Source organism: Sinocyclocheilus grahami, unplaced genomic scaffold (genome assembly GCF_001515645.1).
Source record: "Sinocyclocheilus grahami isolate Dianchi unplaced genomic scaffold, SAMN03320097.WGS_v1.1 scaffold935.1, whole genome shotgun sequence".
NCBI classification, from domain to species: domain Eukaryota; kingdom Metazoa; phylum Chordata; class Actinopteri; order Cypriniformes; family Cyprinidae; genus Sinocyclocheilus; species Sinocyclocheilus grahami.
The window spans coordinates 323,460-348,249 of record NW_015506114.1 but is presented as its reverse complement, the minus strand read 5'-3'; the positions used below and the strand labels follow the sequence as shown (position 1 = coordinate 348,249).

The window sequence follows — 24,790 nt, the reverse complement described above, 5'->3', positions numbered from 1 at the left end:
ATATATATATATATATATATATATATATATATATATATATATATATATATATATATATATATATATATATATATATATATATATATATATATATATATATATATATATATATATATATATATATATATATATATATATATATATATATATATATATATATATATATATATATATATATATATATATATATATATATATATATATATATATATATATATATATATATATATATATATATATATATATATATATATATATATATATATATATATATATATATATATATATATATATATATATATATATATATATATATATATATATATATATATATATATATATATATATATATATATATATATATATATATATATATATATATATATATATATATATATATATATATATATATATATATATATATATATATATATATATATATATATATATATATATATATATATATATATATATATATATATATATATATATATATATATATATATATATATATATATATATATATATATATATATATATATATATATATATATATATATATATATATATATATATATATATATATATATATATATATATATATATATATATATATATATATATATATATATATATATATATATATATATATATATATATATATATATATATATATATATATATATATATATATATATATATATATATATATATATGTATGTGTGTGTGTGCGCGTGTAAATAAATTATAAATTTAAATAAATTATATAAACAGTGGCTGATGAATTGGCTTGTTCATTACACATTACTAGAAACAGTCAATTTTTATTCGATCAAACAATTTTTTTCTCTATCTTGCATGATTTTGTAATCATTTTCCTGATAAAGGATTTAACAGATTCAGATTGTTGGATGTCCAATCAGAAAGAGCTTTTTTTTTACTCTTTGAGTCACACACTGGTTAAGGCTTTAATGTGAGATGCAATGAGGGAAATAATCAAGCAAACAAACCGCTACTATAAAAGGCAATTGGCAACAGCACCGCTTTTAAAAGAAGTTATAATAAGATGGACTGATGGAGCCATCAAGGCAGATGCATCTCAAGTCAGAGGTGGGCAGTACAGGTTCTTTGAAGAGCTCTTCTGTATCAGACACAGGGCTCTTTGTGATAAAAGGCTCCAGCATTTATAAAGCCCTCCTCACTGAGACAATGAGATTAATTCACACGCGAATATGGGTCGGGTGCTGAATAATCAGCTAAACATGCGGTTCTGAATGGATGTGGACTGGAAGAGAAAATCTGTGATCCTCTTGTAAGGTATCAGACAAATACATGAAAAATTAATAAAGGTGCTAATCAATGCTGCAAAATCTGACAAGGACCAAAAATCTACCTCTTGTTTCAGTGAAAAATACTACCACCAGTCTTTCTACAATATCAGCAGTACAGAGTATCAGCTCAATTCATGCCTTCACCACACCCTGTTAATTAGCAACATGTTACCAATACAGTTTGACCAACGACAGTCAAAGATGAATTACATATTTAAGCTTTTTAATGGCCAAAAATGAAGACCATAACACTGTGATGTGTGTGTGATAGAGATTGGTCATGCTGATTAAAGGGGTCATATGATGTTGCTAAAAAGAACATTATTTTGTGTATTTGGTGTAATGAAATGTGTTTATGCGGTTTAAGGTAAAAAAAACACATCATTTTCCACATACTGTACAACGCGCCGATTTTGACAAAGCTCATCGTTTTGAAAAGCAAGGTGTACGCTGATTGGCCAGCTATCCAGTGCGTTGTGATTGGCCGAATACCTCAAGCGTGTGACGGAAATGTTACACCCCTTACCATACTGTTGATGCCGTGTCCCGGCGCGATGAGACAAAACCAATAAAACCCATTACAAACGAGGCATTCGTTGCATCCAGTGCGGACATAATTACGGATTATAAAGACTTATACTGTCTTTTTACGCGTTGCGTTGCATATCACTGCGTAAACATAAAACCATGTCTGCATTTGTGATCGGAGAAACGACAAACAACAAGCGCTACTCTACACTGCTCAAAACTCACGTTTGAATCATCAGTGGCAAATCCTTTAAATATGAAAACATACTTACAGACTGTGAGTCAGAACAGCCGGCATTGTAGTCTACTCTCCCAGGATCAGGAAACAGTCCTCCATAAAATGTGCTGCACACATCTGAATATTTGGGTTGAAGTGTTCTGGAACAGTGTTGTAAATATAACTTAACCACTGATTTCTAGTCGTGTCCACTTTTGGAAGACCAAACAAAGTAGTTTCGCGTTCACAACGAAACACACAGCGTCTTCACAACATAGCGACGGCGGTGGCAGCAACAATAAAGTTACGCCTTCTTTCTTTGCGTGAACATTTGGGCAGTGTTATGCAAATCTTCCCACATCGTGATGTAGACATGTGGGGGCGTGTTTAAACGAGGCGTTTTAGGAGGGCGTGGACAAGTCTTAACTTTTATAAAGAATATCTCTTTGGGTTTGAGACTTTAGTCTTTGCAACTTTAGGGATCTTATCTATTCACAAACAGCTTGTAACAGAGAACAGAGAAAGGAAAACTTGAAATCGCATCATATGACCCCTTTAATCCATTGTCCAGCAACATCTTGCGCTGTTTTTGACCATCCAGACACGAGTACTGTGTTAAGGAAGGTGTATCAAGTTAAACCTAGTCTTTGCTATGAAAGCGCACTCTGAACCTGAAACCAGCCTACATTAATTACACACAAACTCTCTTACGATTCATTAGTCATTCAGGCAACATATCAATAGTCCATAAAAATATGCAGTTTTGCACAGTCCTAACGTGTGAATGTCCAATATGTGGAGTTGACCAGTTTTCTGTACTTTGTGTAATATAAAACAACAGCTGAAATAGTTTTCCTTTAACTGTTTTAATTTCAGAAAAGCTTGAATATTTGATACTGTTTTGAAAACCTGAAAAACTTTAAACACTGTTTACTTAATATTAATTTCTGTTCAGTTCGATTTGTTGTTTTGTTTCTAAAATACCATTTACTGGAATCAAAACTTGGGCAAATATTGTGATGTATTGATCAATGCTTGAAGGCTACTTGGAATTGATTATTTTTATATTTATTCATTTCACTTTAAAGAAGCATGCTCAGTGGCTATAAGTGTTGCTGAGGTATCAAAATAGTATCAAGAATCATGAAGTTTCACTCTTCATTGATATTAGTCAGTGTTATTTTAGTATCACTGAGATACTTTTTCATTTTAAGTATAGTTAATGTTTTAGTAATTTTGTTTGATGTTTTTGTCATTTTATTATTGGTTATTGTTTTTTATGTACAGTAGTAAAAATATGTATACAGTAAATATATATATATAGTCATTTTTATTTCAAGTTTAGTTTGAATTATTTTAGTACATTAAATGAAAATGAAAAATGTTGCTTAGTCAACATGCTGAAAATAGATTTAAATATATATATATATATATAGTATATTATTTATAGTACATATTTCAGTTAGTTTATTTTTATTTCACAAAAGTTGATTAATTTAAGTTTATTTACTATAAACACCCTGGTATTAGTATCATTACTGAACTTGAACAATTAGGTGAGGATAGGGAAAAATGGTCAATAGACCATTCTCTCCATTTTTTTTTTGGTAATTCCTGCCTGCAGGCGCTCTGTGCAGTCAAGCGCACTATTACGAGGCAACAATTAAGCAGGATGTGGAAGCCGGCACCTGGTCCAAGGCATTCAGTGGCTTTCAGCAGCAGCTGACTGTACAGTGTCCTCCACACCAGGTGGTCCTCCTTCAATGACATTAGCAAGTGACTCGAGGGTTAATAAAGGGCCCACATTGGCCCAGTGTGCTTGCGCAAATCCCATTCACTTAGCCACAGACACTGGCTCTTTAAATGGGCTGACCAAACAATGTGCTCTCCCAACTCCCACATAAAGAGAGCTCAATCACTCAATTTGGGAATGTTACTTGTCATCAGAAAGCATACAGGCTGTCTTTAAAATACATCTTATGGATAAACTGCTGGAGCAGCTGTAATGTTGTGCCACTTCATTCTGGGCTCCTTTCCTGCACAATTACAGTATTGTGACAATACAAACCTCGCAGGGGGCGGGAGACTAACTTATGCCGTGACCACGGAGGGATCAGAGGCAGTCTTACATTATTTATTATTATTACTACTTCTATTACTATTATTGGTCCTCTTAATCATCCTCCAACTTTCCCCTCATTCCTGGTGAAATTAGTTTATTATTATTATTATCACCATTCATTTGTTTTTACTATTATTATGTCTGCTTTTCATTTCTAGATGTTCTGTTGTTTATATGCTTCCACAACCACATCCAGAAACACATACTGAAAACACTGAAGACAAGAAGAAAATTCAGCTTTGCATCACAAGAACAAATGACATTTTAAAATAAACACCAAATGGAAAATTCACTTTATAAAAGAGAGATTTAAAGAAAAGAAAAAAATATACAGAAATTGTGATATTACCTGCAGATGAAAAATAATTGTATCTTCATGCTTATGGGAGATCAAGACAAAAACCTATGGGCCGGTTTGGAAGAGGCGCTATAAACACTTTCTGGTTATCCTCATCCTCACCTCACAGCTTTGTGCACCAACCGTGAAGAAGACTCATATATATGACAACAGCTATAGATCTGTAGTGGCTCTGCCACAGTAATTAAAAGGCTGAACGAAGTGTTTGAAACCAAGATGTGCAAATCACAACGAAATGCTAAGTGCTTCCATTTCAGCAACATGCTGGATTGTCTGGCAATCAAAAGAAGCAGCAAAAATAAAACCAATCACAGACACATAATGAAGTTCCAAACAGATGCTCAAAAATGTAAACAAACAAATTAATAAGAACCACAGGGAACATTACGGCAATCTTACAGGCATCCAGCGTGAGGTTCTGAGCTTAACCCTCCACCAAGCAAACTGCACTCTTCTACTTCACAATGTAAAGAAGCTCCATTTCCACATCAAAGCCAGACTGGAAAAAAAGCAGAATGCACACTTTTATGTTGCTCTGCGGTTTTTGCTGTCGTTTAGTTTATTCACCCATCCTCTTCGCAGAGACTCCGTTTTGTGTGAACATGCAAATGGAGAAACACAAGGACATCCTTTAGCCCAGAACAATCGCGGGCAGCGCGTGGAGGAGCCGTCTCTGCCTTTGAACTGTTTAAAGTGGTATTAACGGCCAACTTATAAATAATCAACTAATTCCTCTTTAAAGATATCCGCCAGTGGGGCACTAGAGACTGAGAGCGCTGTAGTCTTTAAAGAAGCAGCCTTCTCTGTCCGAATGCGCTGTCAAACAACCGCATACAACTCTGCATACTCAGAAAAAAATACTATTTATTAGAATATTTTAAAGCTAAAAAAGTGCTTTACTTATGTATGTGGCAAGTTGCCCCCTCAATGTGTTTCAGCATGTGGGAATGCTTCACTAAACGTCAGAGAGAACCCTCACGCCTCTGTAGATACACTAATAGCATAGGGAAAATTACATAATAGAACACACTTAATATAAAAATCACATCAAACGTACAAAAAAACTCATGCTGCTCCATGTTGATAGATGGCAGTGCAGCATCTAACAACTTTGTGGCATCAGCACACGAGGAACAGCAATGCTAACACTAGCTACACAACTACTGAATGCACCTTTAACAGATGCTTTATTTGTGGTGCTCTCTGCTTTTATGCTATGTTTCTATGGACAGTAACCTTCATCCTGCAAAGCCTGAAATAATAGTCAAAAAAATCGAATCTAAACAGTTTACTCAAAATTTACATTAAGTATAAAAAAAAAAATGTGTTTTTGGTTGAGTATCATATTTGATCCATTAATCTTTTTTGGCTCATATAGTATGATATATTGGGAATATGGAGTTCATACTTGAGGTGGAAAAAAACACCTCCACAGTTTTATTCTGAGGCCCAAACTGAGCAAAAGCATGCAAATTAGCGCAGATGCTGATATCCAAAAGGTAAGATAACATTCTGATAGTTTGCGAGATCTTTATAATAGTATAGCAGATACGTACATAAAATGACATAAATCAGTCGTCACTATATATCTCTAATAATATGTCTTAGTAAGATGATATTTAAATGCTTAGTTGGATGATCAAAATCTATAATGCAATGTAATAAAATGATGATTGAGAGAAGAACAAATGAATGTTCCCCAAAAGCCGGGTTTACGGGTTTGGAACGACATGGGGGGGTAAGTGATTAATTACAAACTTTTCATTTTGGGGTGGAGTATCTCTTTAAGTTAGTGATTATAAAGGGAGCACTCTTTGTGCGCTGTCTAGGCTACATATAATCAAATCAAATCCATTCCAAATTGGAATAAAAGCTCTGTTTTTTCATGCTGTGAAGAAGAGGACCACCAGCTACATACCTTGTACACGCAGCAAATTGCAGTGATTGACAGGCTAATGATAACTATAGCAATGGACGGGTGAAAAATATAATTTGTCAGAGCAGATGTGCATTATGAAATGTAAATGCAGACTAAAAGATTAATAGAAAAATGTTAGAATTTTGGTATCAAAAATTCTATAGATATAGTTATTATATAATTACTTGTTTGCAATTTCCAATATGGACAACCACATGTAAAGATTTTTTTTTTCTTAAATTTTAAGCGACTTATCTCAGATGATAACCACTATGTTCAAAGTGTGCGCGTGTGTGAGAGAGACAGGATAGAGTACAAGAGAAAGGAAACAGTCACAGTATTGACTGTAGAACATTTGATTGATAAGAGATGCATATGAAATAGGGAGACAGATGGCATCAAACACAGCATTTTACAATACAGTATACTATGATGATACGATATTGTTTGAGACACTGACAACATTTACTGTATTGGCAGCAAATTCTGTTCTAGCACAAAACCTCATGGTCGTGTCATACCACTGTAAAAAATAAGTGTAATTTCACCTGTAACATTTTGTTAAAACGCTACGGAAAAAAACTGTTAACAGTAAGTTCCCGTACTATATACAGCGAAAAACGGTAAAATATCTAACCAGACATTTCATGTAATTTTACAGTAAAATGCTGTTAATTTGACAGTTTTTAGAAGTAAAAATAACAGATCAATGTATAATTTACAGTCAAAAACTGTAAACTGATATTCCCAGAATTCCCTGCATGACACTCCACATTTGAAAGTATTTTGTTTAAATAATCATGTTTTTAAAAAAGTTTTTGTTATTAGTTATGCATATTTGGGCTTTATGTTACATCTTCTGTTGTTTAATGAAAGTTGAATGCATTATTTAAGTATCACGTGTTACCATGATGGTGTTTAGTGTTTGCATGAATGACTCTGTGCACCTTCTATATATTAGTATATACTTCTGCTTGTGGCGAAGCTGCTTGTGATGAGCTTTGATTCTTCATGTGGCTTTCTCTTTTACCACCTGCATTATTATGGTGGTTGTCAGTATGTTAAAGGTACAAAACAGATTTTAATAGCAGTGTGCATTGTTGAATTTACTGGTTTACATTCAAATCTTCTTGTTTGTAAATTACAGTTTTATACTGTAAAATTTACAGTTTTTGGCCGTAAATGTGTTTACAGTTTTTCTGTATTTGTTTTTACAAAATTATTCTGGCAACTACAGCTGCCAAAATTATTTTGTAAAAACTACTGAATTTTTTTTACAGTGTGCATCACAACTTTTGATGACACTCTGAATAGATACTATTACAAACATTATTACAAACAAAAAATATTTTATGTCAATTACATAAGTTAGATAATGTAGCCTAAATCTATTTTCTAATATCATCTACAGTCTGTGTGTTACTATTTCGGCAAAAAGGGTGATTTGAAACACGTATCTTGCATTGTTTGCTATTGAATTAACTGTTTTTCAACCAGAATGTTCTGTTGTGTTTCTGTGATTGAACCAAATGTTCTCAATTACATATTATAATAATCTTGTGTTTTGAAACAATGATAAAGTGGACTGAAAATAGGCCTATATCTGTAATGAAAGCACGAGATCTGGTTTTGAAAGCGGTGTTACAAGTTTGAATTTTTGTACGAAGAGTTTTGAATATGTACACCTTGTGAAAATAGTACCATAGTGAAAAGAAAAAAAATATATAATAATTCTCACTCCAAGTTTTGGCAGCCCTGTTTATCTGGTGTATTGTGCTAGTATTTTTAAATTAGTGTCAAAGCTGATTTACAAAACCAACACAAAAAAAAAGAAAAACGTATCACGGGACGTACAATATAGTTGGCAGCTTATATGGTGGCTGACATTTGAGTGACATTTAGGGAAGAATTGGATATGTGTGGCATAAGAGAGGATAAGCAGTCTTCACCGGCAGTCTTCATTGAATGGTAATCAGAGCACTGCTGATATTCACCAATTGAAGACTCTTTCTCACCATTGGAGGATTTCAGTATCACAAGAGCCCTAGAGGCAGTATTCTTATCAGCAGCGGCCTCAGACAAAGAACCCCCCCGAATGAGATATGAGCTTTAACGAGGGCTGGTGCTGAACAACCGTGACGATTAGCGCGAGGAGAATCAGGCATGCGTGAAGACGCAAACACAAAGGCATGAAACCCCTCTCCTGCAAACAAACACGTATACATCCTGGCACGCACGAGCCTCGAGACTGCAGAGATCTTTTGAGAAAGACTATCATGCGAAGAATACCTCTCATTCTAATGAGCCAGAGACAAAACACAAACAAAACAAAAGCAACAGTGCTCTGGAAACACGCAGTCCGATCTCCCGCGCACACATGCTCTCGTACATTCAAATACTCCCACACTTAAGTGCCGAAGCTTGCCAGAATTGCTCATTATCACTCCCTTTACAAGACTATAGACAAAGCGCTAGAGACAAAACCCATACACGGCTCATCAATGTGAACGCATTCATTGTGTACACGGGCAACAAACAAAAAGAGGAGCGACATCCATTTGGATAACCTGAGAGGGCTAACAGCTTTCTCCCAGAGTTGGCAGCCTGAGGAGGGAGGAGAAGAAAGTTCATTAATTAAACAGGGCTTGGGCAGACAGATGGAACCGCTAGCTGGATGCTAATTACTCTGAGAAGGCGAGCAGGTTTAACACTCGTGCTCCCCTCCTCCGCCATCAATCACAGTTAGCACGGCTCCGAAACGTCCATACCGCTCAGCGGACCAACAACAGGATGAGCGAGAGACGGAGATAAAAAGAAACAGAGGTAGGAACTATGAGTAACTATACTGCTTCATGAGATTAGAAGTTTTTTAGTGACTGAATATAGTTTACTATCATCCAATATCTACACTGGCTGAGTGTCTCCGGCTCAAGAAAGTAAGTAGATTTAAACTTTTATTTGAAATCAAGTTGCATTTAAGCATGGTAGAAATGTATTTAGGATTCAAAAGTTTGTGGTCGGCAAGTTTTTTCTTTTGTTAATGTTTTTGAAAGAAGTCTCTAATGCTTGCCAAGGGCGCATTTATTTGATTAAAAATCCAGTAAAAACTGCAATATTGTGAAAAATTATTACAATTTTAAAGAACTGTTTTCTATTTGAATATATTTTAAAATGTAATGTATTCCTGTGACCAAAACTGATTTTTCAGCATCATTATTGCAGTCTTCAGTGTCACATGATCCTTCAGAAATCATTCGAATATGCTGATTTGCTGCTCAAAAAAACATTTCTGATTATTAATGTTGAACAACCTTGATACATTTTTTTTTTCACGATTCTTTGATCATTAGAACGGTCAAAAGAACAGTACTTAATTAAAGGAACACGCCACTATTTTTGAAAATAGGCTCATTTTCCAACTCCCCGAAGTCAAATTAAATATTAGCTATAGGTTTTATTATTTCTTATGATAAAAACATCCATATTTTATTTGGTCTTTAGATGGTCTTTTTGGACTTTTCAGTTGTTTTTGAGTCACAGTATGTTATCATGAATGCTTTTCACTCAAAGGTTCAAGAAAAATTTAATTTCTCATGATATGACCCCTTTAAATAAATGCACGTGAACACTAAATGACACATTTGGTTATTCTAAATTCAGGACAATACAAAATGGTGGAACAAAACAAACAAAAGTCAATGGTAAATGTTTAATAATAGCAGGTTCTCGTGCAAATCTCTCAAGTTACTTAGCTGCTGAAATTGTAAAAAAAAAATTATACAATTACCAAAACTGCGCATTATTCCTGATCTGCTCCGACAAAAAATGCTTTTTAATTTCCTGTCCCATTCAAAAAGGTGCAGCCCTACAGTTGTCATGTTTACAAGGAAGACTATAAATCCTTGAAAACAGTCATTCCTGTGTAACTAAACTTTGCAAGAGGATGCACAGAAAAAAGTTTTGCTTAATTCTTTCAGGTAGCATTTTTAGCAGTAGCTTAGCATAGATCATTGAATCTGATTAGACCGTTAGCATCTCGCTCAAAAATGACCAAAGAGTTTCTACATTTTTTCTATTTAAAACTTGACTCTTCTGTAGTTACATCGTGTGCTAAGACCGACGGAAAATGAAAAGTTGCGATTTTCTAGGCCGATATGGCTAGGAACTATACTCTCATTCCGGCGTAATAATCAAGGAGCTTTGCTGCCGTACCATGGGTGCAGCAGGCGCAATGATATTACGCAGCGCCTGAAAATAGTCCCCAGCTAGGTAATAGGAATAATATCGAAACTCTTTGGTCATTTTTGAGCAAGATGCTAACGGTCTAATCAGATTCAATGATCTATGCTAAGCTACAGCTAAAAGTGCTACCGCCAGACTCGGAGATCGGCTGAATGGATTCGAAAACGGTAAAACTCAACAGTTTAACTCTAGGGGAGTTGGAAAATGAGCCTATTTTTAAAAATAGTGGCGTGTTCCTTTAATATGGAAACAATTTGTAACAATGTATTGTCACTTTTGATCAATTTAATGCATCCTAATAAATAAAAAAAAAAATATATATACTTTTGAACAGTAGTGTACTTTATTATTATTACTATTTATTTATTTATTTTTTACTATAAGAGCGGTACAACCATCAATGTCTAGTGTATTGTGTGGACATTGTAAGTGAGCAGGGGACAAACAGATATACATATATAAATATTCCATCTTAACAAGAACAGGTAATCAGCCATAACAGACAGTTTCACTGTGTACATGAAAAAAAGATGCATTTGTATAGCATTTGGTGTTAAAATCAAATCTACACCCTTGCTTGGAGGCAATCGTTTCCTCATTGTTTCCCATTTAATACAGTTGTCTCCCATCCTAAAAAATAAACAGTAACACAGCAGAAAACCCAAGCTAACAGTGCCAACAGAAGCCGCTCTCACGCTTGCAGGCACTTTAGTAACGTCACTCCTGAGGGAACATTAATAAAGGAGCAAGCGCTGCGTAACTCTACCTCACACACACACACACACACACACACACACACACACACACACACACACACACACGCGTGTACTGGGGGATCCCACCCTGATCTGGCAATGGCTCCTCCATTCACAATAGCGGCAGAACATAGACAGATGTCAAGCATGAATGCCTAATGGAGTGCTATAGATTTTTTTTTTTTATTTTGTGTGGGAGGAGACGGAGGTTCAGGTTTAAAAGTAGATTGCCAAATTCAATCACACTGGCGCAGACGTTCTGTGATCTAATAAAGTAGTAAAGGAGCAAGCGCTCTGTAACTCACCCTCACACACACACACACACACACACACACACACACACACACACACACGCGTGTACTGGGGGATCCCACCCTGATCTGGCAATGGCTCCTCCATTCACAATAGCGGCAGAACATAGACAGATGTCAAGCATGAATGCCTAATGGAGTGCTATAGATTTTTTTTTTTTATTTTGTGTGGGAGGAGACGGAGGTTCAGGTTTAAAAGTAGATTGCCAAATTCAATCACACTGGCGCAGACGTTCTGTGATCCAAAAAATGTCAGAGCAACAAACACCCAATAGCTGCTACAACGAGGCTCGTTTTTAAATGATCTTTTGTCCTTACTAAAGCAACCATTACTATGACACATACTAAAGGGACTATTTGATTTACACCAGTACACTATAATGATTCTTTATTGGCATCAGTGGATCCATTAAGAATCTTTAACATCCACAGAACCTTTAGATTTCACAAAAGGTTATTTAAAGTGTTTAGTTTTTAAAAAATGTTCTTAAGAACTGCTCACTGAATGGTTCTTTAGGGAACTAAAATCTTTCTTCACTCTGAAAAATAAAGTTTCTTTCTTGGCATCTATGGTTCCATGAAGAACTTTTAACAACCATGGAATCTTTGCATCGGATAAAAGGTTCTTAAGATTGTCAAAATATTCTTCACTGAAAAAAGATTAAGAACTTTTCACTGAAAGGTTCTTTGGGGAACCAACAATTATTCTTCTATTGCATTGCTATGAAAACCCCTTATTTGGAATCTTTATTTTTAAGAGTCCAGAACACCCTGGCAACCACACAAAATTAGTTTTGCATGAGCAAACTCCACAAAATTGTGTTTAGAAATTGTAAAAATCAAGAAACAAATTGTTATTTCCCATATCTTCGTCCTCTTTACAACCCAGGAAAAATAAATATTTAATGCATCAAAATTGTGGTTCGAGAGCGGCAAAACAAAAGGAAAACGAGAATATCATCAAGTGTGTATTTCATTTCAGGTTGATGAAGTATGAAGAAGTTTGACCCAGTAGCTGTAGCAGTACTCATATCGAATTAGACACGACTCGATGACCCAGGAGTCTTCCTGCTCCCTGCGGAAATTTGATTTAAAAAAGCTATTCAGGATGATGATGTGCAGAAAAGAAAGCCCAAGCAGAGCCAAGGCTGGATAAACATGAAGTACACGAGATTCATACACACACCTATTACATCTGCCACCTGTTTTTTTTTTTTTTTTTTGTCACGGAGTCATTTACTGACCTGTGTTTAACTCCTGGCTTTACCATAAGAGAAAACCCCCCACGGGCATCTGTGTGTGTGTGCGCATGTTCGTGTCACTACTCTTTGTTCCAGGCATCAAGAGCAGCAGGAGGGGTAGAGAGAGAGTGAGAGAGAGAGAGAGAGAGAGAGAGAGAGAAGAGTAATGCTATGAGTCATTCAGTGTTAGAGAGAGAGAGGGTGGGTGGGAGAATACTTGAGTATTTCATAGAAAGAGGCAGCAGTGAGACGCCATATGCCATATGGGCAAAACTGACTTTCCACTAATGGCTGTGCTTGACAGGCCTGTGGACGGGAGCCCCCCTTGAATGTGTGTGTGTGTGTGTTAGAGAGGATATGTTCAGAATAAAATACTAACTTACTGAATGCTGTGCAGTATATAATGCCAACTATTTGTGAAAAAAATATCAAGTGAAACGGTAGGTATTTTTTCACGCTGTAATATGCTACAGTGTTGTCACACTCTCAACTATTGTCCCAAGTTACACTACTTTGGTCAGTTTGAATTTGTTCATTCACTATATACAAAGTGTCTCATGAAGCAAATAAATTCATTGAGACAACTACAGATTACTTGTTCAGCAAATTTTCAATTTGTAACACAATAAACTGATCTGACATTTTGGTAGCTATATACACACACACACTTACATCCATTGATGTATGGTTTGTTAGGATCGGACAATATGTGGCTGAGATACAACTATTTGAAAATCTGGAATCTGAGGGTGCATAGAAAATCGCCTTTAAAGTTGTCCAAATGAAGTTCTTAGCAATGCATATTACTAATCAAAAACTAGGTTTTGATATATTTACGATAGGACATTTACAAAATATCTTCATGGAACATGGGCTTTACGTAATCTCCTAATGATTTTTTGGCATAAAAGAAAAATCGATAATTTTGACCAATACAATGTTTTTTTGGCTATTGCTAAAAATATACCCCAGCGACTTAAGACTGCTTTTGTGCTCCAGGGTCACATTTGTGAAATTAACTATGCTGTTCTGAAGGTACAATTGCCTTAAAACCTCAAGAATAATGAGAAAATGATGAGCTCTTAAAATCACAACACAAGAAATAATTAACAATAATGACAAAACAACACATAAACGGTAAACAAAGATAAGCAATAATCCTATAATATTAAGCGTGTAATTTCGTGTATTTTATTCATGCTGGGAACTCACAAACCCTGAAAAATCTGTAGTGTGGTATGATAGCATGCTATTCAAAACATAGCCTTACACTGTTTATGAACGTGTGCAGGCATGGACAAGAAGAGAAGGAGAGAGAGATTGGGTGGGTGAGCGAGTTGGCGTAACACATTGGATTTGTCAGGACCTCCAGTAACAGCTGGCGAGTTGGGAGACCCAGGAAAGCAGACCAGGGAGGGGGACTCTTCAGTGTTTTCCATACATTTGGAGAAACTGCTGTGCCCATTATTTGAATGCTGTTGTCTACTATTATACTATGTTGGTCTATTATTTCAGTATCATTCATTTCACATGTACATGACCTCAATCGTCATGCAAAAACAGCTGAAAGGGGTCAGTTGGACAGCCTCTTCCATTTTTACTAGGCTGTTCTTAGCCAGAGTGATCTGCAAAGTGTCGACAGTCAACAATATTAGAGACGAAGCAAGCTCAACCCTGACACATGATTTGAATATAGTGTGTGGATCTTGTGCTTCAATAAGAAACTATGAACACAGTCAGAGCTGTGCTATATGGCCGGACGCCACAATGACAACCGAATGATGGCATTCATAATTCTCTTTCTAAATTTCTGGTGCTTGTATTACGGCTTATATTAGACCACATCCCCAACTCAAATATCCTCCAACCATCACGGGTGCTAGAAGCTGAATCTCGCATGACTGACGGCAGTCAGGGACAGATTATGGCTATTGATTGGTGCCTAGAGATGGATCTGAGCCAGGAGGAGAGAGGGAGTAGGCAGGCTAACTCCATCGATTCTTGTTCAGCAGGGGAGGCAGCACAGAGACTGAAGGTCAGCGAATCTCTGCCTCACTTCTTAAAGGCCACTGGTCTGTCATCGCAAACCCCACATGGACTAAAGCATGTCAACTTCATGCAGAGACTCACAGAAAGAGAGTGAAAAGACAGTGTATGACACACTGACCTTAGGCCAAGGAAGGGCTCAGTGGTAAAAGTTAAACCAGCTGTTCACTTGTCAACTCTAGATAACTCGATGATACGGGATGTCACGCACAGCTGATAGGAGCAGTCTTTGACCTGTATTGCAACAGGACATCTGAATTCATCTTGCACAGCGTCTGAAGGCCTGTTCACACTAAGCCAAACAATTTCAATTGAATTAACGGCTGCTAGTATTGTTAAGTTTGTTCAGACTGACAGGAGCATTTGCATGCCGTCAATGCGAAGCAGGACAGTTCAGACATTGCGCTGAATCAGAGGTAAAAAAAAGTTTTTTTGACTCTCAAAGCCGTGATTCCCATTCACTTCTATTATATGACTGACAGACTTAAACGGTTTGTGTTAAAAATCTTCGTTTGTGTTCCACTGAAGAAACAAAGTCACCTACATCTTGGATGCCCTGGGGGTAAGCAGATACACATCACATTTTCATTTTTGGGTGAACTATCCCTTTAAGAAGAATTGTAAGAATGTTCCTAAGTGCAATTCTCAAAAAAAATACATAAAATAAAATAATAAATTTAAAAAAATAAAGTTTTCAAATTTTCTTAACTTTTTTTTTTTTGGTAAAAAGAAGCAATAGTTTTTTGTTTTTTTTCGACTTGCTGATCAACTCAAAGCTCAAAGGACTGCAGATTACTACAGTATAATCATCTTTTATCTCTTTTAATTACTAAAATAATTTAAGACTTACTTTTTAGGTTGGAGTTTATCCTGACATTAGGTTTTTAACGATGATCTTTAAGAACTTTCTTTTCAATAGGTAACATTCTTATTTTTAGAACAACCTTAAGAACATTGTTAAGAACAGTTTGGGAATACAACATTTAAGTTAGAAAATAATAAGACAAAAGCAGTTAAGAAGAATTTTATGCTTATGCAAATTCTGTGAATCTGCCCCAGAGTATTTTTGCTAAGTGACAGTGAATAGCAGAGGAAGAATCTGGAACGCCTCTCATCTTTGTATTCATGTATTTGGTGTTATCTGATATACACCACAGCAAACACAAAAATCTGAAAGGCTGTTTGAAAACGTGCAAATAATATTTGACTTCCTTTCCTCTCAGTGACAAGCAAGTGTCGGAACAGCATTTATTTAACCTCTCCATTGTGGTGTGAAACAGAGATTTTTTAATCTCTCCATTGTGGTGTGAAAAAGAATGAAGGTCATATGGCATTAGAACACCAGGGTGAGTAAATAACGACTGAATTCTCATTTTTGGGTGAACAATGCCTTCAATAGAGCCCAATCTGCTCCAAAGCAATATAAAGAATGACAACAAAAGTGAAAACATGGAGGAACAAATGGCTCATGTATCAGCTGAAGATGAATTTTCTTCATTTATTGATCTTGTAATATATCCTAAGTTTCCCTGCACTGGGTTTCAGCATGGCCCACTTCAAACTCGCAGCAGCTGATGAATCAATAATCACGACACATTATGCGCAATGTGAAAGGTGTCAGCAGGAGCGGGACTCTCCATTCAAGCTAAGTCCTTTGGAAAAGCATAATCCCAGAGCCAGGCGGGATAGAGATCCATAGATTAGCTCCGAACATTCACCTGCATACACGGACAATAGAAGGCAAGGGTGTGGGACAGCGCAGGGCACGGGGGTGGACTGTAGTGCCCCATGCCAAGCACTGGTGGTCATTTCAGCAAAACCCATCCAATTAAAGCTGAGTGATGGTGTAGCCCGCTGGAGGCCCCTCCATCTCTGCGGCAGGGCCAGAGAGAGACACCTGCTTTTATCAGCCTGTGCAGGGACCACGAGGACTCGCTTTGAAGAAATATTCAACTAATTACGCTGGAGCACCAAGCACAACAAGCAGGAAGATTGCAGGGACCCCGACCATTGTGAAGCAGAAAACTCAAGAGGAGATTTCATCTCCACACAAAAACAGACATCTTTCAGACTGCGAGGCAAGGTCATTGTCCTGACGGGGATCGACAGTCTGTAAGAGAGAGAAGAAAGAGGACTACATTCATACTGCTGTGTTTTTTGCCCCCCTGATGTGTGATGCAGATCTGATTTTGGATGAGAGTGTAAACGGTTAAAGTCACACTCAATCTGGGCTGCTTTCATTTGTGGAAAAAAACTTGATATGTATCAGATTTTTCATAATGTGACTTCAGTGTGAACATTCAGGATGAAACTGATGCAATCTTCAGTCGTTTGCCTTTGAGAGCCTGACATATATAGTCCAAGGTTGCTCTAGACATCCTGAAGATATTAAACACAATAATACTGAAGTGCATGATGAAATGGAAGTAGAGACAGATTTTTCATTTTGTATTGTATGCACATAAGAGTAAGAGAAACATGTAGGGCGGGAGTTAGGGCTGTCAAAATGGCTCAAAAACTAAATTCGAATTTTGTACTTAAAGGGGTCATATGATGCTGCTAAAAAGAACATTATTTTGTGTATTTGGCTAAATGAAATGTGTTTATGCGGTTTAAGGTTAAAAAAACACATTATTTTCCACATACTGTCCATTATTGTTTCTCCTCTATGAAGCAGACCTGAAGGACCTGAAGGACAGAAGGACCACCTGAAGGACATCACTGGACCCTTGCTGGATCCTCTTCAGTTTGCCTACAGAGTAAACAGGTCTGTGGACGATGCAGTAAACATGGGACTGCATTATGTTCTGCAACATCTAGACAGACCAGGGACTTATGTGAGGATCCTGTTCGTGGACTTAAAGGCCGACTTCAGCTCGGCCTTTAACACCATCATCCCAAACCTCCTACTGCCCAAACTAACTCAGCTCTCTGTGCCCACCTCCGTCTGTCAGTGGATCAACAGCTTCCTGAGGCTGGGAAAATACACATCCAGCACCCATACGATCAGCACTGGAGCTCCTCAGGGCTGCGTCCTCTCCCCACTGCTCTTCTCCCTGTACACCAACGACTGCACCTCTAAAGACCCCTCTGTCAATCTCCTGAAGTTTGCAGACAACACCACACTCATCGGCCTCAATCAGGATGGTGACGAGTCTGCTTACAGTCAGGAGGTTAAAGAGCTGGCTGTCTGGTGCAGTCTCAACAACCTGGAGCTCAACACGCTCAAAACTGTGGAGATGACCGTGGACTTCAGGAGAAACCCCCCTGCACTCCCCCCACTCAACCAGCACGGATCAGCTCCAGGCATGACGAAGCGATATCGTCCTCTTTTGGAAGGCCAAACAAAGTAGTTTCGCTTTCACAAGGAAGCACACAGCGCCTTCACAACATGGCGGCGGCAACAATACTACAGCGAGAATAAAAGTTACACCTTCTTTCGTTGCGTGAACATTTGGACAGCGTTATGCAAATGTTCCCACATAGTGACGTAGACATGTGGGGGCGTGTTAGAACGAGCCGTTTTAGGTAGGCGTGGCTGACTCTTAACTTTTATAAAGAATATCTCTTTGGATTTGAGACTTCAGTCTGTGCAACTTTACAGATCTTCTTTATGCACCAAGAGCTTGTAACATTCCAAAGAGAAAGGAAAAATTGAAATTGCATCATATGACCCCTTTAAATATGATCAAAATTCCAATTATATTCGAATTTAAAATGCATAATTTCAGTTAGGGTGAAGAAAAGCTTTTGGCTTCTCTCCTGAGGCCACAAGAGGGCGCATCGAGCTAAATATTACTAATGCATGTTTATTCAAAGCATAAGATAACATGATTATCTGTGTAAAAAAAGTGCATAATGTTTAAAATAATGTTTATAAACCATTTATAATTAAGTTGCTTAAACAACTATAAACAAAACAGCATCATGTACGTATGCATAGTTTAATACAAAGGGCGGAAAGCCAACCACACAGAGTACATTTTCCATTTAAAAACATGAGATGCAGTGGGATGAGGAAAAAAACCTGACATAAAGTCTCGAGACATGTTTTTTTCAAAGTTAAACTTGCATTAATTTTACATGGCTTTCTAAACACGCGGCTCTTTTGTGCAAAAAACCTGACATAAAGTCTCGAGACATGTTTTTTTCAAAGTTAAACTTGCATTAATTTTACATGGCTTTCTAAACACGCGGCTCTTTTGTGCGAGACACGAGTGCAACAGTGATAGATGTGTGCAAAATGCACAAAATATGTGTTCTGTGTGAATGGCTTGGTTTAAGTTTTGATGTAAACAAGATCTTCTCTGCATTGATGTTCTCTTTTTCCGCAATATTTTTAATGAACAACGCAGCAGCGCCACATCTAGTGGCTTCAACTTGATAGGCTAACAAAAACATTATAATGCAACGACACTTACATTGTCATCGCATCTCGTGCGCCACTGATAAGGCTGCCTTCTTAATGCACACCTAAAATTCGAATGCAACGTTTTTGAATTCGAATGTGGATTTTTATTTGAAATTCGATGAATATTCGAAATCCAATTTTTTTTTTGACAGCCCTAGCGGGAGTTGGTTCTACTCATCGATTGTTGATTTGATTTTGAGATGTTGGGAGGCAGGTCTGAATGCGAGTTTGCAATCGACTGTAAGAAAGGGAAGGAGTTTAAGCAAACTAAATGATTGGAGGAGACAATAGACGTGTGTTTCAATTTTATCGTTAGCTAAAAAAAATTTTATTAGAAATGTTGCCTTTGCAACGAACTGAAATAAAAGCTGAAATACTAAAATTATGAACTGAAATGAATCCAAAATTGATTTTTTTTTAACTATTTAGAAATACTAAAAACAAAGACCAATAAAATTGACAAAAGCATGTAACAAAATTTCTAAAAATTAAACGACAATGAAAATAAAAAAAATAAAAATAAAAGCTAAATTAAAATATTAATAAAAAAAATAATACTAAATTAACACTAGTCTGTCACCGGAAGATTGAAACATTTTGATTACAAATATATATGCATGGTTTACTGACAATAGGTTTAATAACCTTAATATGATTATTGCATTTAAAAAATAGATAAGGTGAATATTCATTTAGTGCTGACTTGACAAAATTGCCCTGTTTCTTTACCCTCATAATTAATCACTGTTGTCTTATGTATGTGGCTCAACTTAGGAGCACCGTCTGTTCAGGCCACTGTCTGACATGGGACAAACTTAATATGTCACAACCTCAAACCAACAACAACAACAACAACAACCAAATGATTTGGAATCAGGCCTGTGTTGTAAACTTGGACAAAGAGATGGGATGAACAATGGAAAGACAAACAGAGACAGAAAAAGACAGAACGAGTGAGCGAGAGAAACACACACAGAGAATGCACTTTTGTGTGAATGTAAGAGGTGACTGTCGAGCAGATGTTCTTGTGACGGACAGATAAGAGACGGTGGTGTAGAAGCAGCACCCAAAAAGCAGATCAATTATTCATAGAGACAGATCAAGTCATTGCAGAAAGCTGTGAAAGCAGAATATCCTTAATGGCCTTCCCACCCTATTCACCAGAGACAATTAACAGTCACACACACCCCCACTCACAATAATGATCACACTGACGCAATATCACTGCAGACAGGAGAGCAGAATTAAAAATCAGACATGATGTGGCAATATCTACTTATGGTCTGTTCCACATAGCGCTACAAGTGTTAAATAAACTTAATACACAGTGCTATAGGAATACCTGACTGGTCAAAATTGACCGCTAATCTGTGAAATTTATGTCGTCAGGCAACCGTTTTCCTCACTTACACTCAAAATTAATCAGACACACTATGGACGGTAGCATAGTTTCATACCATCCACAGTGGGTCTGATTCAGTCTGCTCCCTGGTTCAGTAGAAAATATGCATTTCTAGGGCCAGTGTATTGAATCTTCTGCTACCTAAAAATTCCCAGTATACTGTACACCATTTACTTACCGGAAAATGATGCCCTGTCTTTGCCAGAAATGGACAAGCTGTACTTTTAACAGTAACAACAAAGAACAACACACAATGGCAAAAAATAATCGCTCGTGCCGTGTTATAAGCAGTGGTGTCGATACACACTAGCTACATATTAACAAACAACCTTATTAATCGTATCACATATCACTGAGATATCAGTGTCCCAATGTTAAGTGGAAGTCATGTTCACTATAAAGATTCACGGCATAGGCAACTACACAGTGGAATGGGACACACTTAAAGTCTGCTCTACCTACAAGCAGAAAGTTAGCGCCAAATCACATACAGATATTGGAACGCTGTGATCTCTCAGTTCACTGGTTACCAACCGTAAACGTGAAGGATACAAACTCTGGTAAAGCAGCAGTCGAGACTTCACAGCCCTGCTGGCATTGATGCACGTGGCCCGCACCAGACTCGGCAACAGCGTTCCAGTCACTATCGCCCCATCGAACAGAGGCCCAAAGAAAGGAACCTGGGTGAGACAGAGCAAATAATAAAGAAACATTTATTAGATTTTTTTTAAGTTTGAAATGTTCAATCAATTTACATGAGCTCTCAACCCGATGTTGCATGTGATAAATGTACGCCACAAACAGACTGGAAAAAAATAAATCAATACGCGGGACAGCTGAATCTAGTGGATGGATAATGTAGCATTTCCATTTGCCAAGGCTTGCGTTTCTCGAGTGGATGAAATGAGAGTTATTGGAGTGGAACAGCAGATAGCAGTGACACAGCTGAGGGAATTTCACTAATTGCAGCTGGCGACATGTTGCAGGAGCCATACATCTGACAGCATCCAGGCCACTCAACACACAGCAGCCAAGTCTCGTAGAGGTGACGTGTTTGCGAGAAATTACAAATGATGCACACTCGGTTTCTCTGGGGATCTAGTGGCAGAAGCAGGAGGAGGAAGATGAAAGGCAGCTTGACCGCGATGAGAGTGGCGTGCCGACAGTGCAGTAATGGACTTCCAGCATTAGTGCTTTCAGAGAACAGACAGGAAGAGATACCATCCAGCCCTTCCAGCCACAATCTACATCTCCTGACAATCAGCAAAACATCGCACATCCTGATGAAGATCTTGAGACGCCTCGGGAGAGGCATTTCACGTAATATATGAAAATCTGGTGAGTTATGGTGGATGCTTGTGGTTTTTAATGTAACGTAATGTCATTGTCTTCATGACGAGGGACTTACCTGGGGTTTTTTCATGATCTGAACAAAGAACATGTGGTTTTTTATTGGGTAGATAATGATGAGGACATCTCCAAAGTCGGTGGGAATGATTCCTCGTCTGTAATCCCGCGTGTGCTCCGACCACACGATGTGCACTTCATCGTTTCCCAAGTGACGAAGCTATGACCAACCAGAGGCAAAACACATTAATAAATCTGACACGCAAACCAACAAAACACTGTCAACATTAGTCAGAAACATCATGAGGGCTGCACGTCAGGGAAAAAAACAATCACAGATAATCATTTTCACAGTGCATATGTACTGAATAACAAATGAAAAACTAATTCTTAGAAAGACAACGTAAAAGTACCGTGGGCATCAATAAATACGACTCAATCTCACAAACATGCACGTTTTCCTAGTGATCAACAATAATTCCAGAAAGACTGTACATTTATTTTAGTACATAACAACTGGAATTATTTTGGGAATTTTCCATCTGAAGTCAAATGAGCTACAGAAACTGGGTTCATTATGTTTCAATCATTTAAACAAATTGGCTTTAGCCAGAAAATTGGACAGATTTTCATTTTACATAAAAGTATACATACATTTGTAGGAAATGCATTTTTCGGAAGCTATTTTTTGGCACCGTAGGAACATGAACTACATGGGTGCTGAGAGTCTGATTAATATGTAATTTAAATGTTGAAGCACCGGTAGCAATAATTTGTTTAATGTTGTACATGAGGAAAAATGTATATCAGGGCAGTGGGTTCAGAGAGGTGCTACTACTAGCTGTCAATCCTGTAAAGGCTTTTATATTCAGGCGGACACGCTGAAACAATAAGCTGTAGAAACTGTTTCTAGTACTCGACCGGTATGAGTCAGTTCTGATTCAGATATCTAGACAGCAGAGAGCATTCTGGAGCTGAAAGGCGGAACGATGACTTCTGTTAATGCTAATGATCTCGCAATAATCTTGAAATGTCCAAATATCAAACAGTTAATCATCAACATTTAATGGCCAAAACAAACAAATAAAAAAAATGAATAAACCTAATTGGTGTAATGACTGGTTCCTACTTGTCTTTGCAAAATTCTGATGTTTGAATTGAACTACACATTGCTTTGGTAGCAATGTGGTTTTGAAACAACACTGCACTTATAAACACTACTTTTAGGTATTATATTGAGGTAAGATTAACAGAAAATGCTATAAAACAGTCAGTTCCCTTCAGAGATTCATTCATTTGAAGCCATTTGTGCAAATCCGAGGATTTTTGTGTGTCACGAATCATGTGGATGGCCTATTTCAATGTCAAAACAGAATTTTTCCCAAAAGGTGACGAGTTTGCAGGTATGCAAATGGACATTCCAATCTTTTTAATAATAAGCTGAAGAGAAGAAAATGAAATGGATAAAAAAAATTCAAATTTATTATTTTTTTCTTACAATGTATTTGACTGAATAAATCTACAAAAATGTGACCTTTTCTATTTATTTAATTTCATTGATTTGAAATGAGTGTATACTAGAGAATCTATTCTTAGCAAGCCATCTGAGAATAACGTGATAGAAATGTTTGCTTATATCACCTAATCCAAGCCTAGTAATGTAAACACAAAGAGATAAAAAAATATCTTTCATACAACACACAACTGGTTCTTTGTGGGGCTCACAGCATCATTTACTGTCAAAGACTAAACACAACAGAAGCAGCACAGACAGACCATAAAGACGTCATACCAAATAATTAACAAAAATTAAGCGGACTATTACCAAAATGGTGAGAAATTAAAGTGACCTCTGTAATCAAAAAAGAGGAGTCTTGGAAGCATGTCGCTCCGACGGTGCGGCCTTAAGCGAGCGCCTCTCAATGGGTCGTTAAACATCTGCCGATGCACACGTGCCTAATGAGCCATTACCAAAACATGTCCCCTTCACCAAAAATGCAATTACCACATTTCCCCATAAGCCCTTAATTATGCTAATGGGCTAAAATTAAACAAATCCACAACAAGCTGATTGGGTCGGCACATACCGATCCATTTGGAGAGCCAGCAGAAGAATTGGCGGCATGCAAGCAGGTTGGGCGGAGAGAGGAAATACACAACACATTGTACACATACGCCAGATGCCATTCTCAATGAAAGGGAGCAGATGTTAAAGACCGCAGACCTCTAAGAAACCTGAACTTTAGAATAGGCTTAAGTAGAGTGCCTGTGAAGTTGTTGTGGGTGGTTGCCAGGGCGTTGCTATGAATTGCTAAGATGCTCCATGAGGTTGGTAGAGTATTCTGGGGCCAGTTGCATAAACATAGCCTCTATGTTAACACTGTTGCTGAATCCCAATTCGCCTACTTATACTACGCCCTAAAAGTATACTCTTTTTGTGAAGAAAAAGTACATACTTTTGAGTATGTAGCAGAATAGTAGGCAAGCTTTGAGATATACTACTTCGTCATAACTGCGTCTTTAACAGACGCTGCTTAGTTACATACATCCTGTCACCATTT

The 24,790-nt window shown here is 37.0% G+C and overlaps 1 protein-coding gene across 1 annotated transcript in view; it reads right to left on the bottom strand.

Moving 5' to 3' along the window:
• LOC107564446 (ral GTPase-activating protein subunit alpha-2-like) overlaps positions 1 to 24,790 on the bottom strand; it is a 148,557-nt gene that overhangs the window by 26,539 nt on the left and 97,228 nt on the right. Inside the window, exons 31-32 of the mRNA XM_016249541.1 lie at positions 22,291 to 22,449; positions 21,435 to 21,562 (exon numbers count right to left, since the gene is read on the bottom strand). Coding sequence (XP_016105027.1) covers positions 21,435 to 21,562; positions 22,291 to 22,449 — 287 coding nt within the window. The remainder of the gene's footprint in view (positions 1 to 21,434; positions 21,563 to 22,290; positions 22,450 to 24,790) is intronic.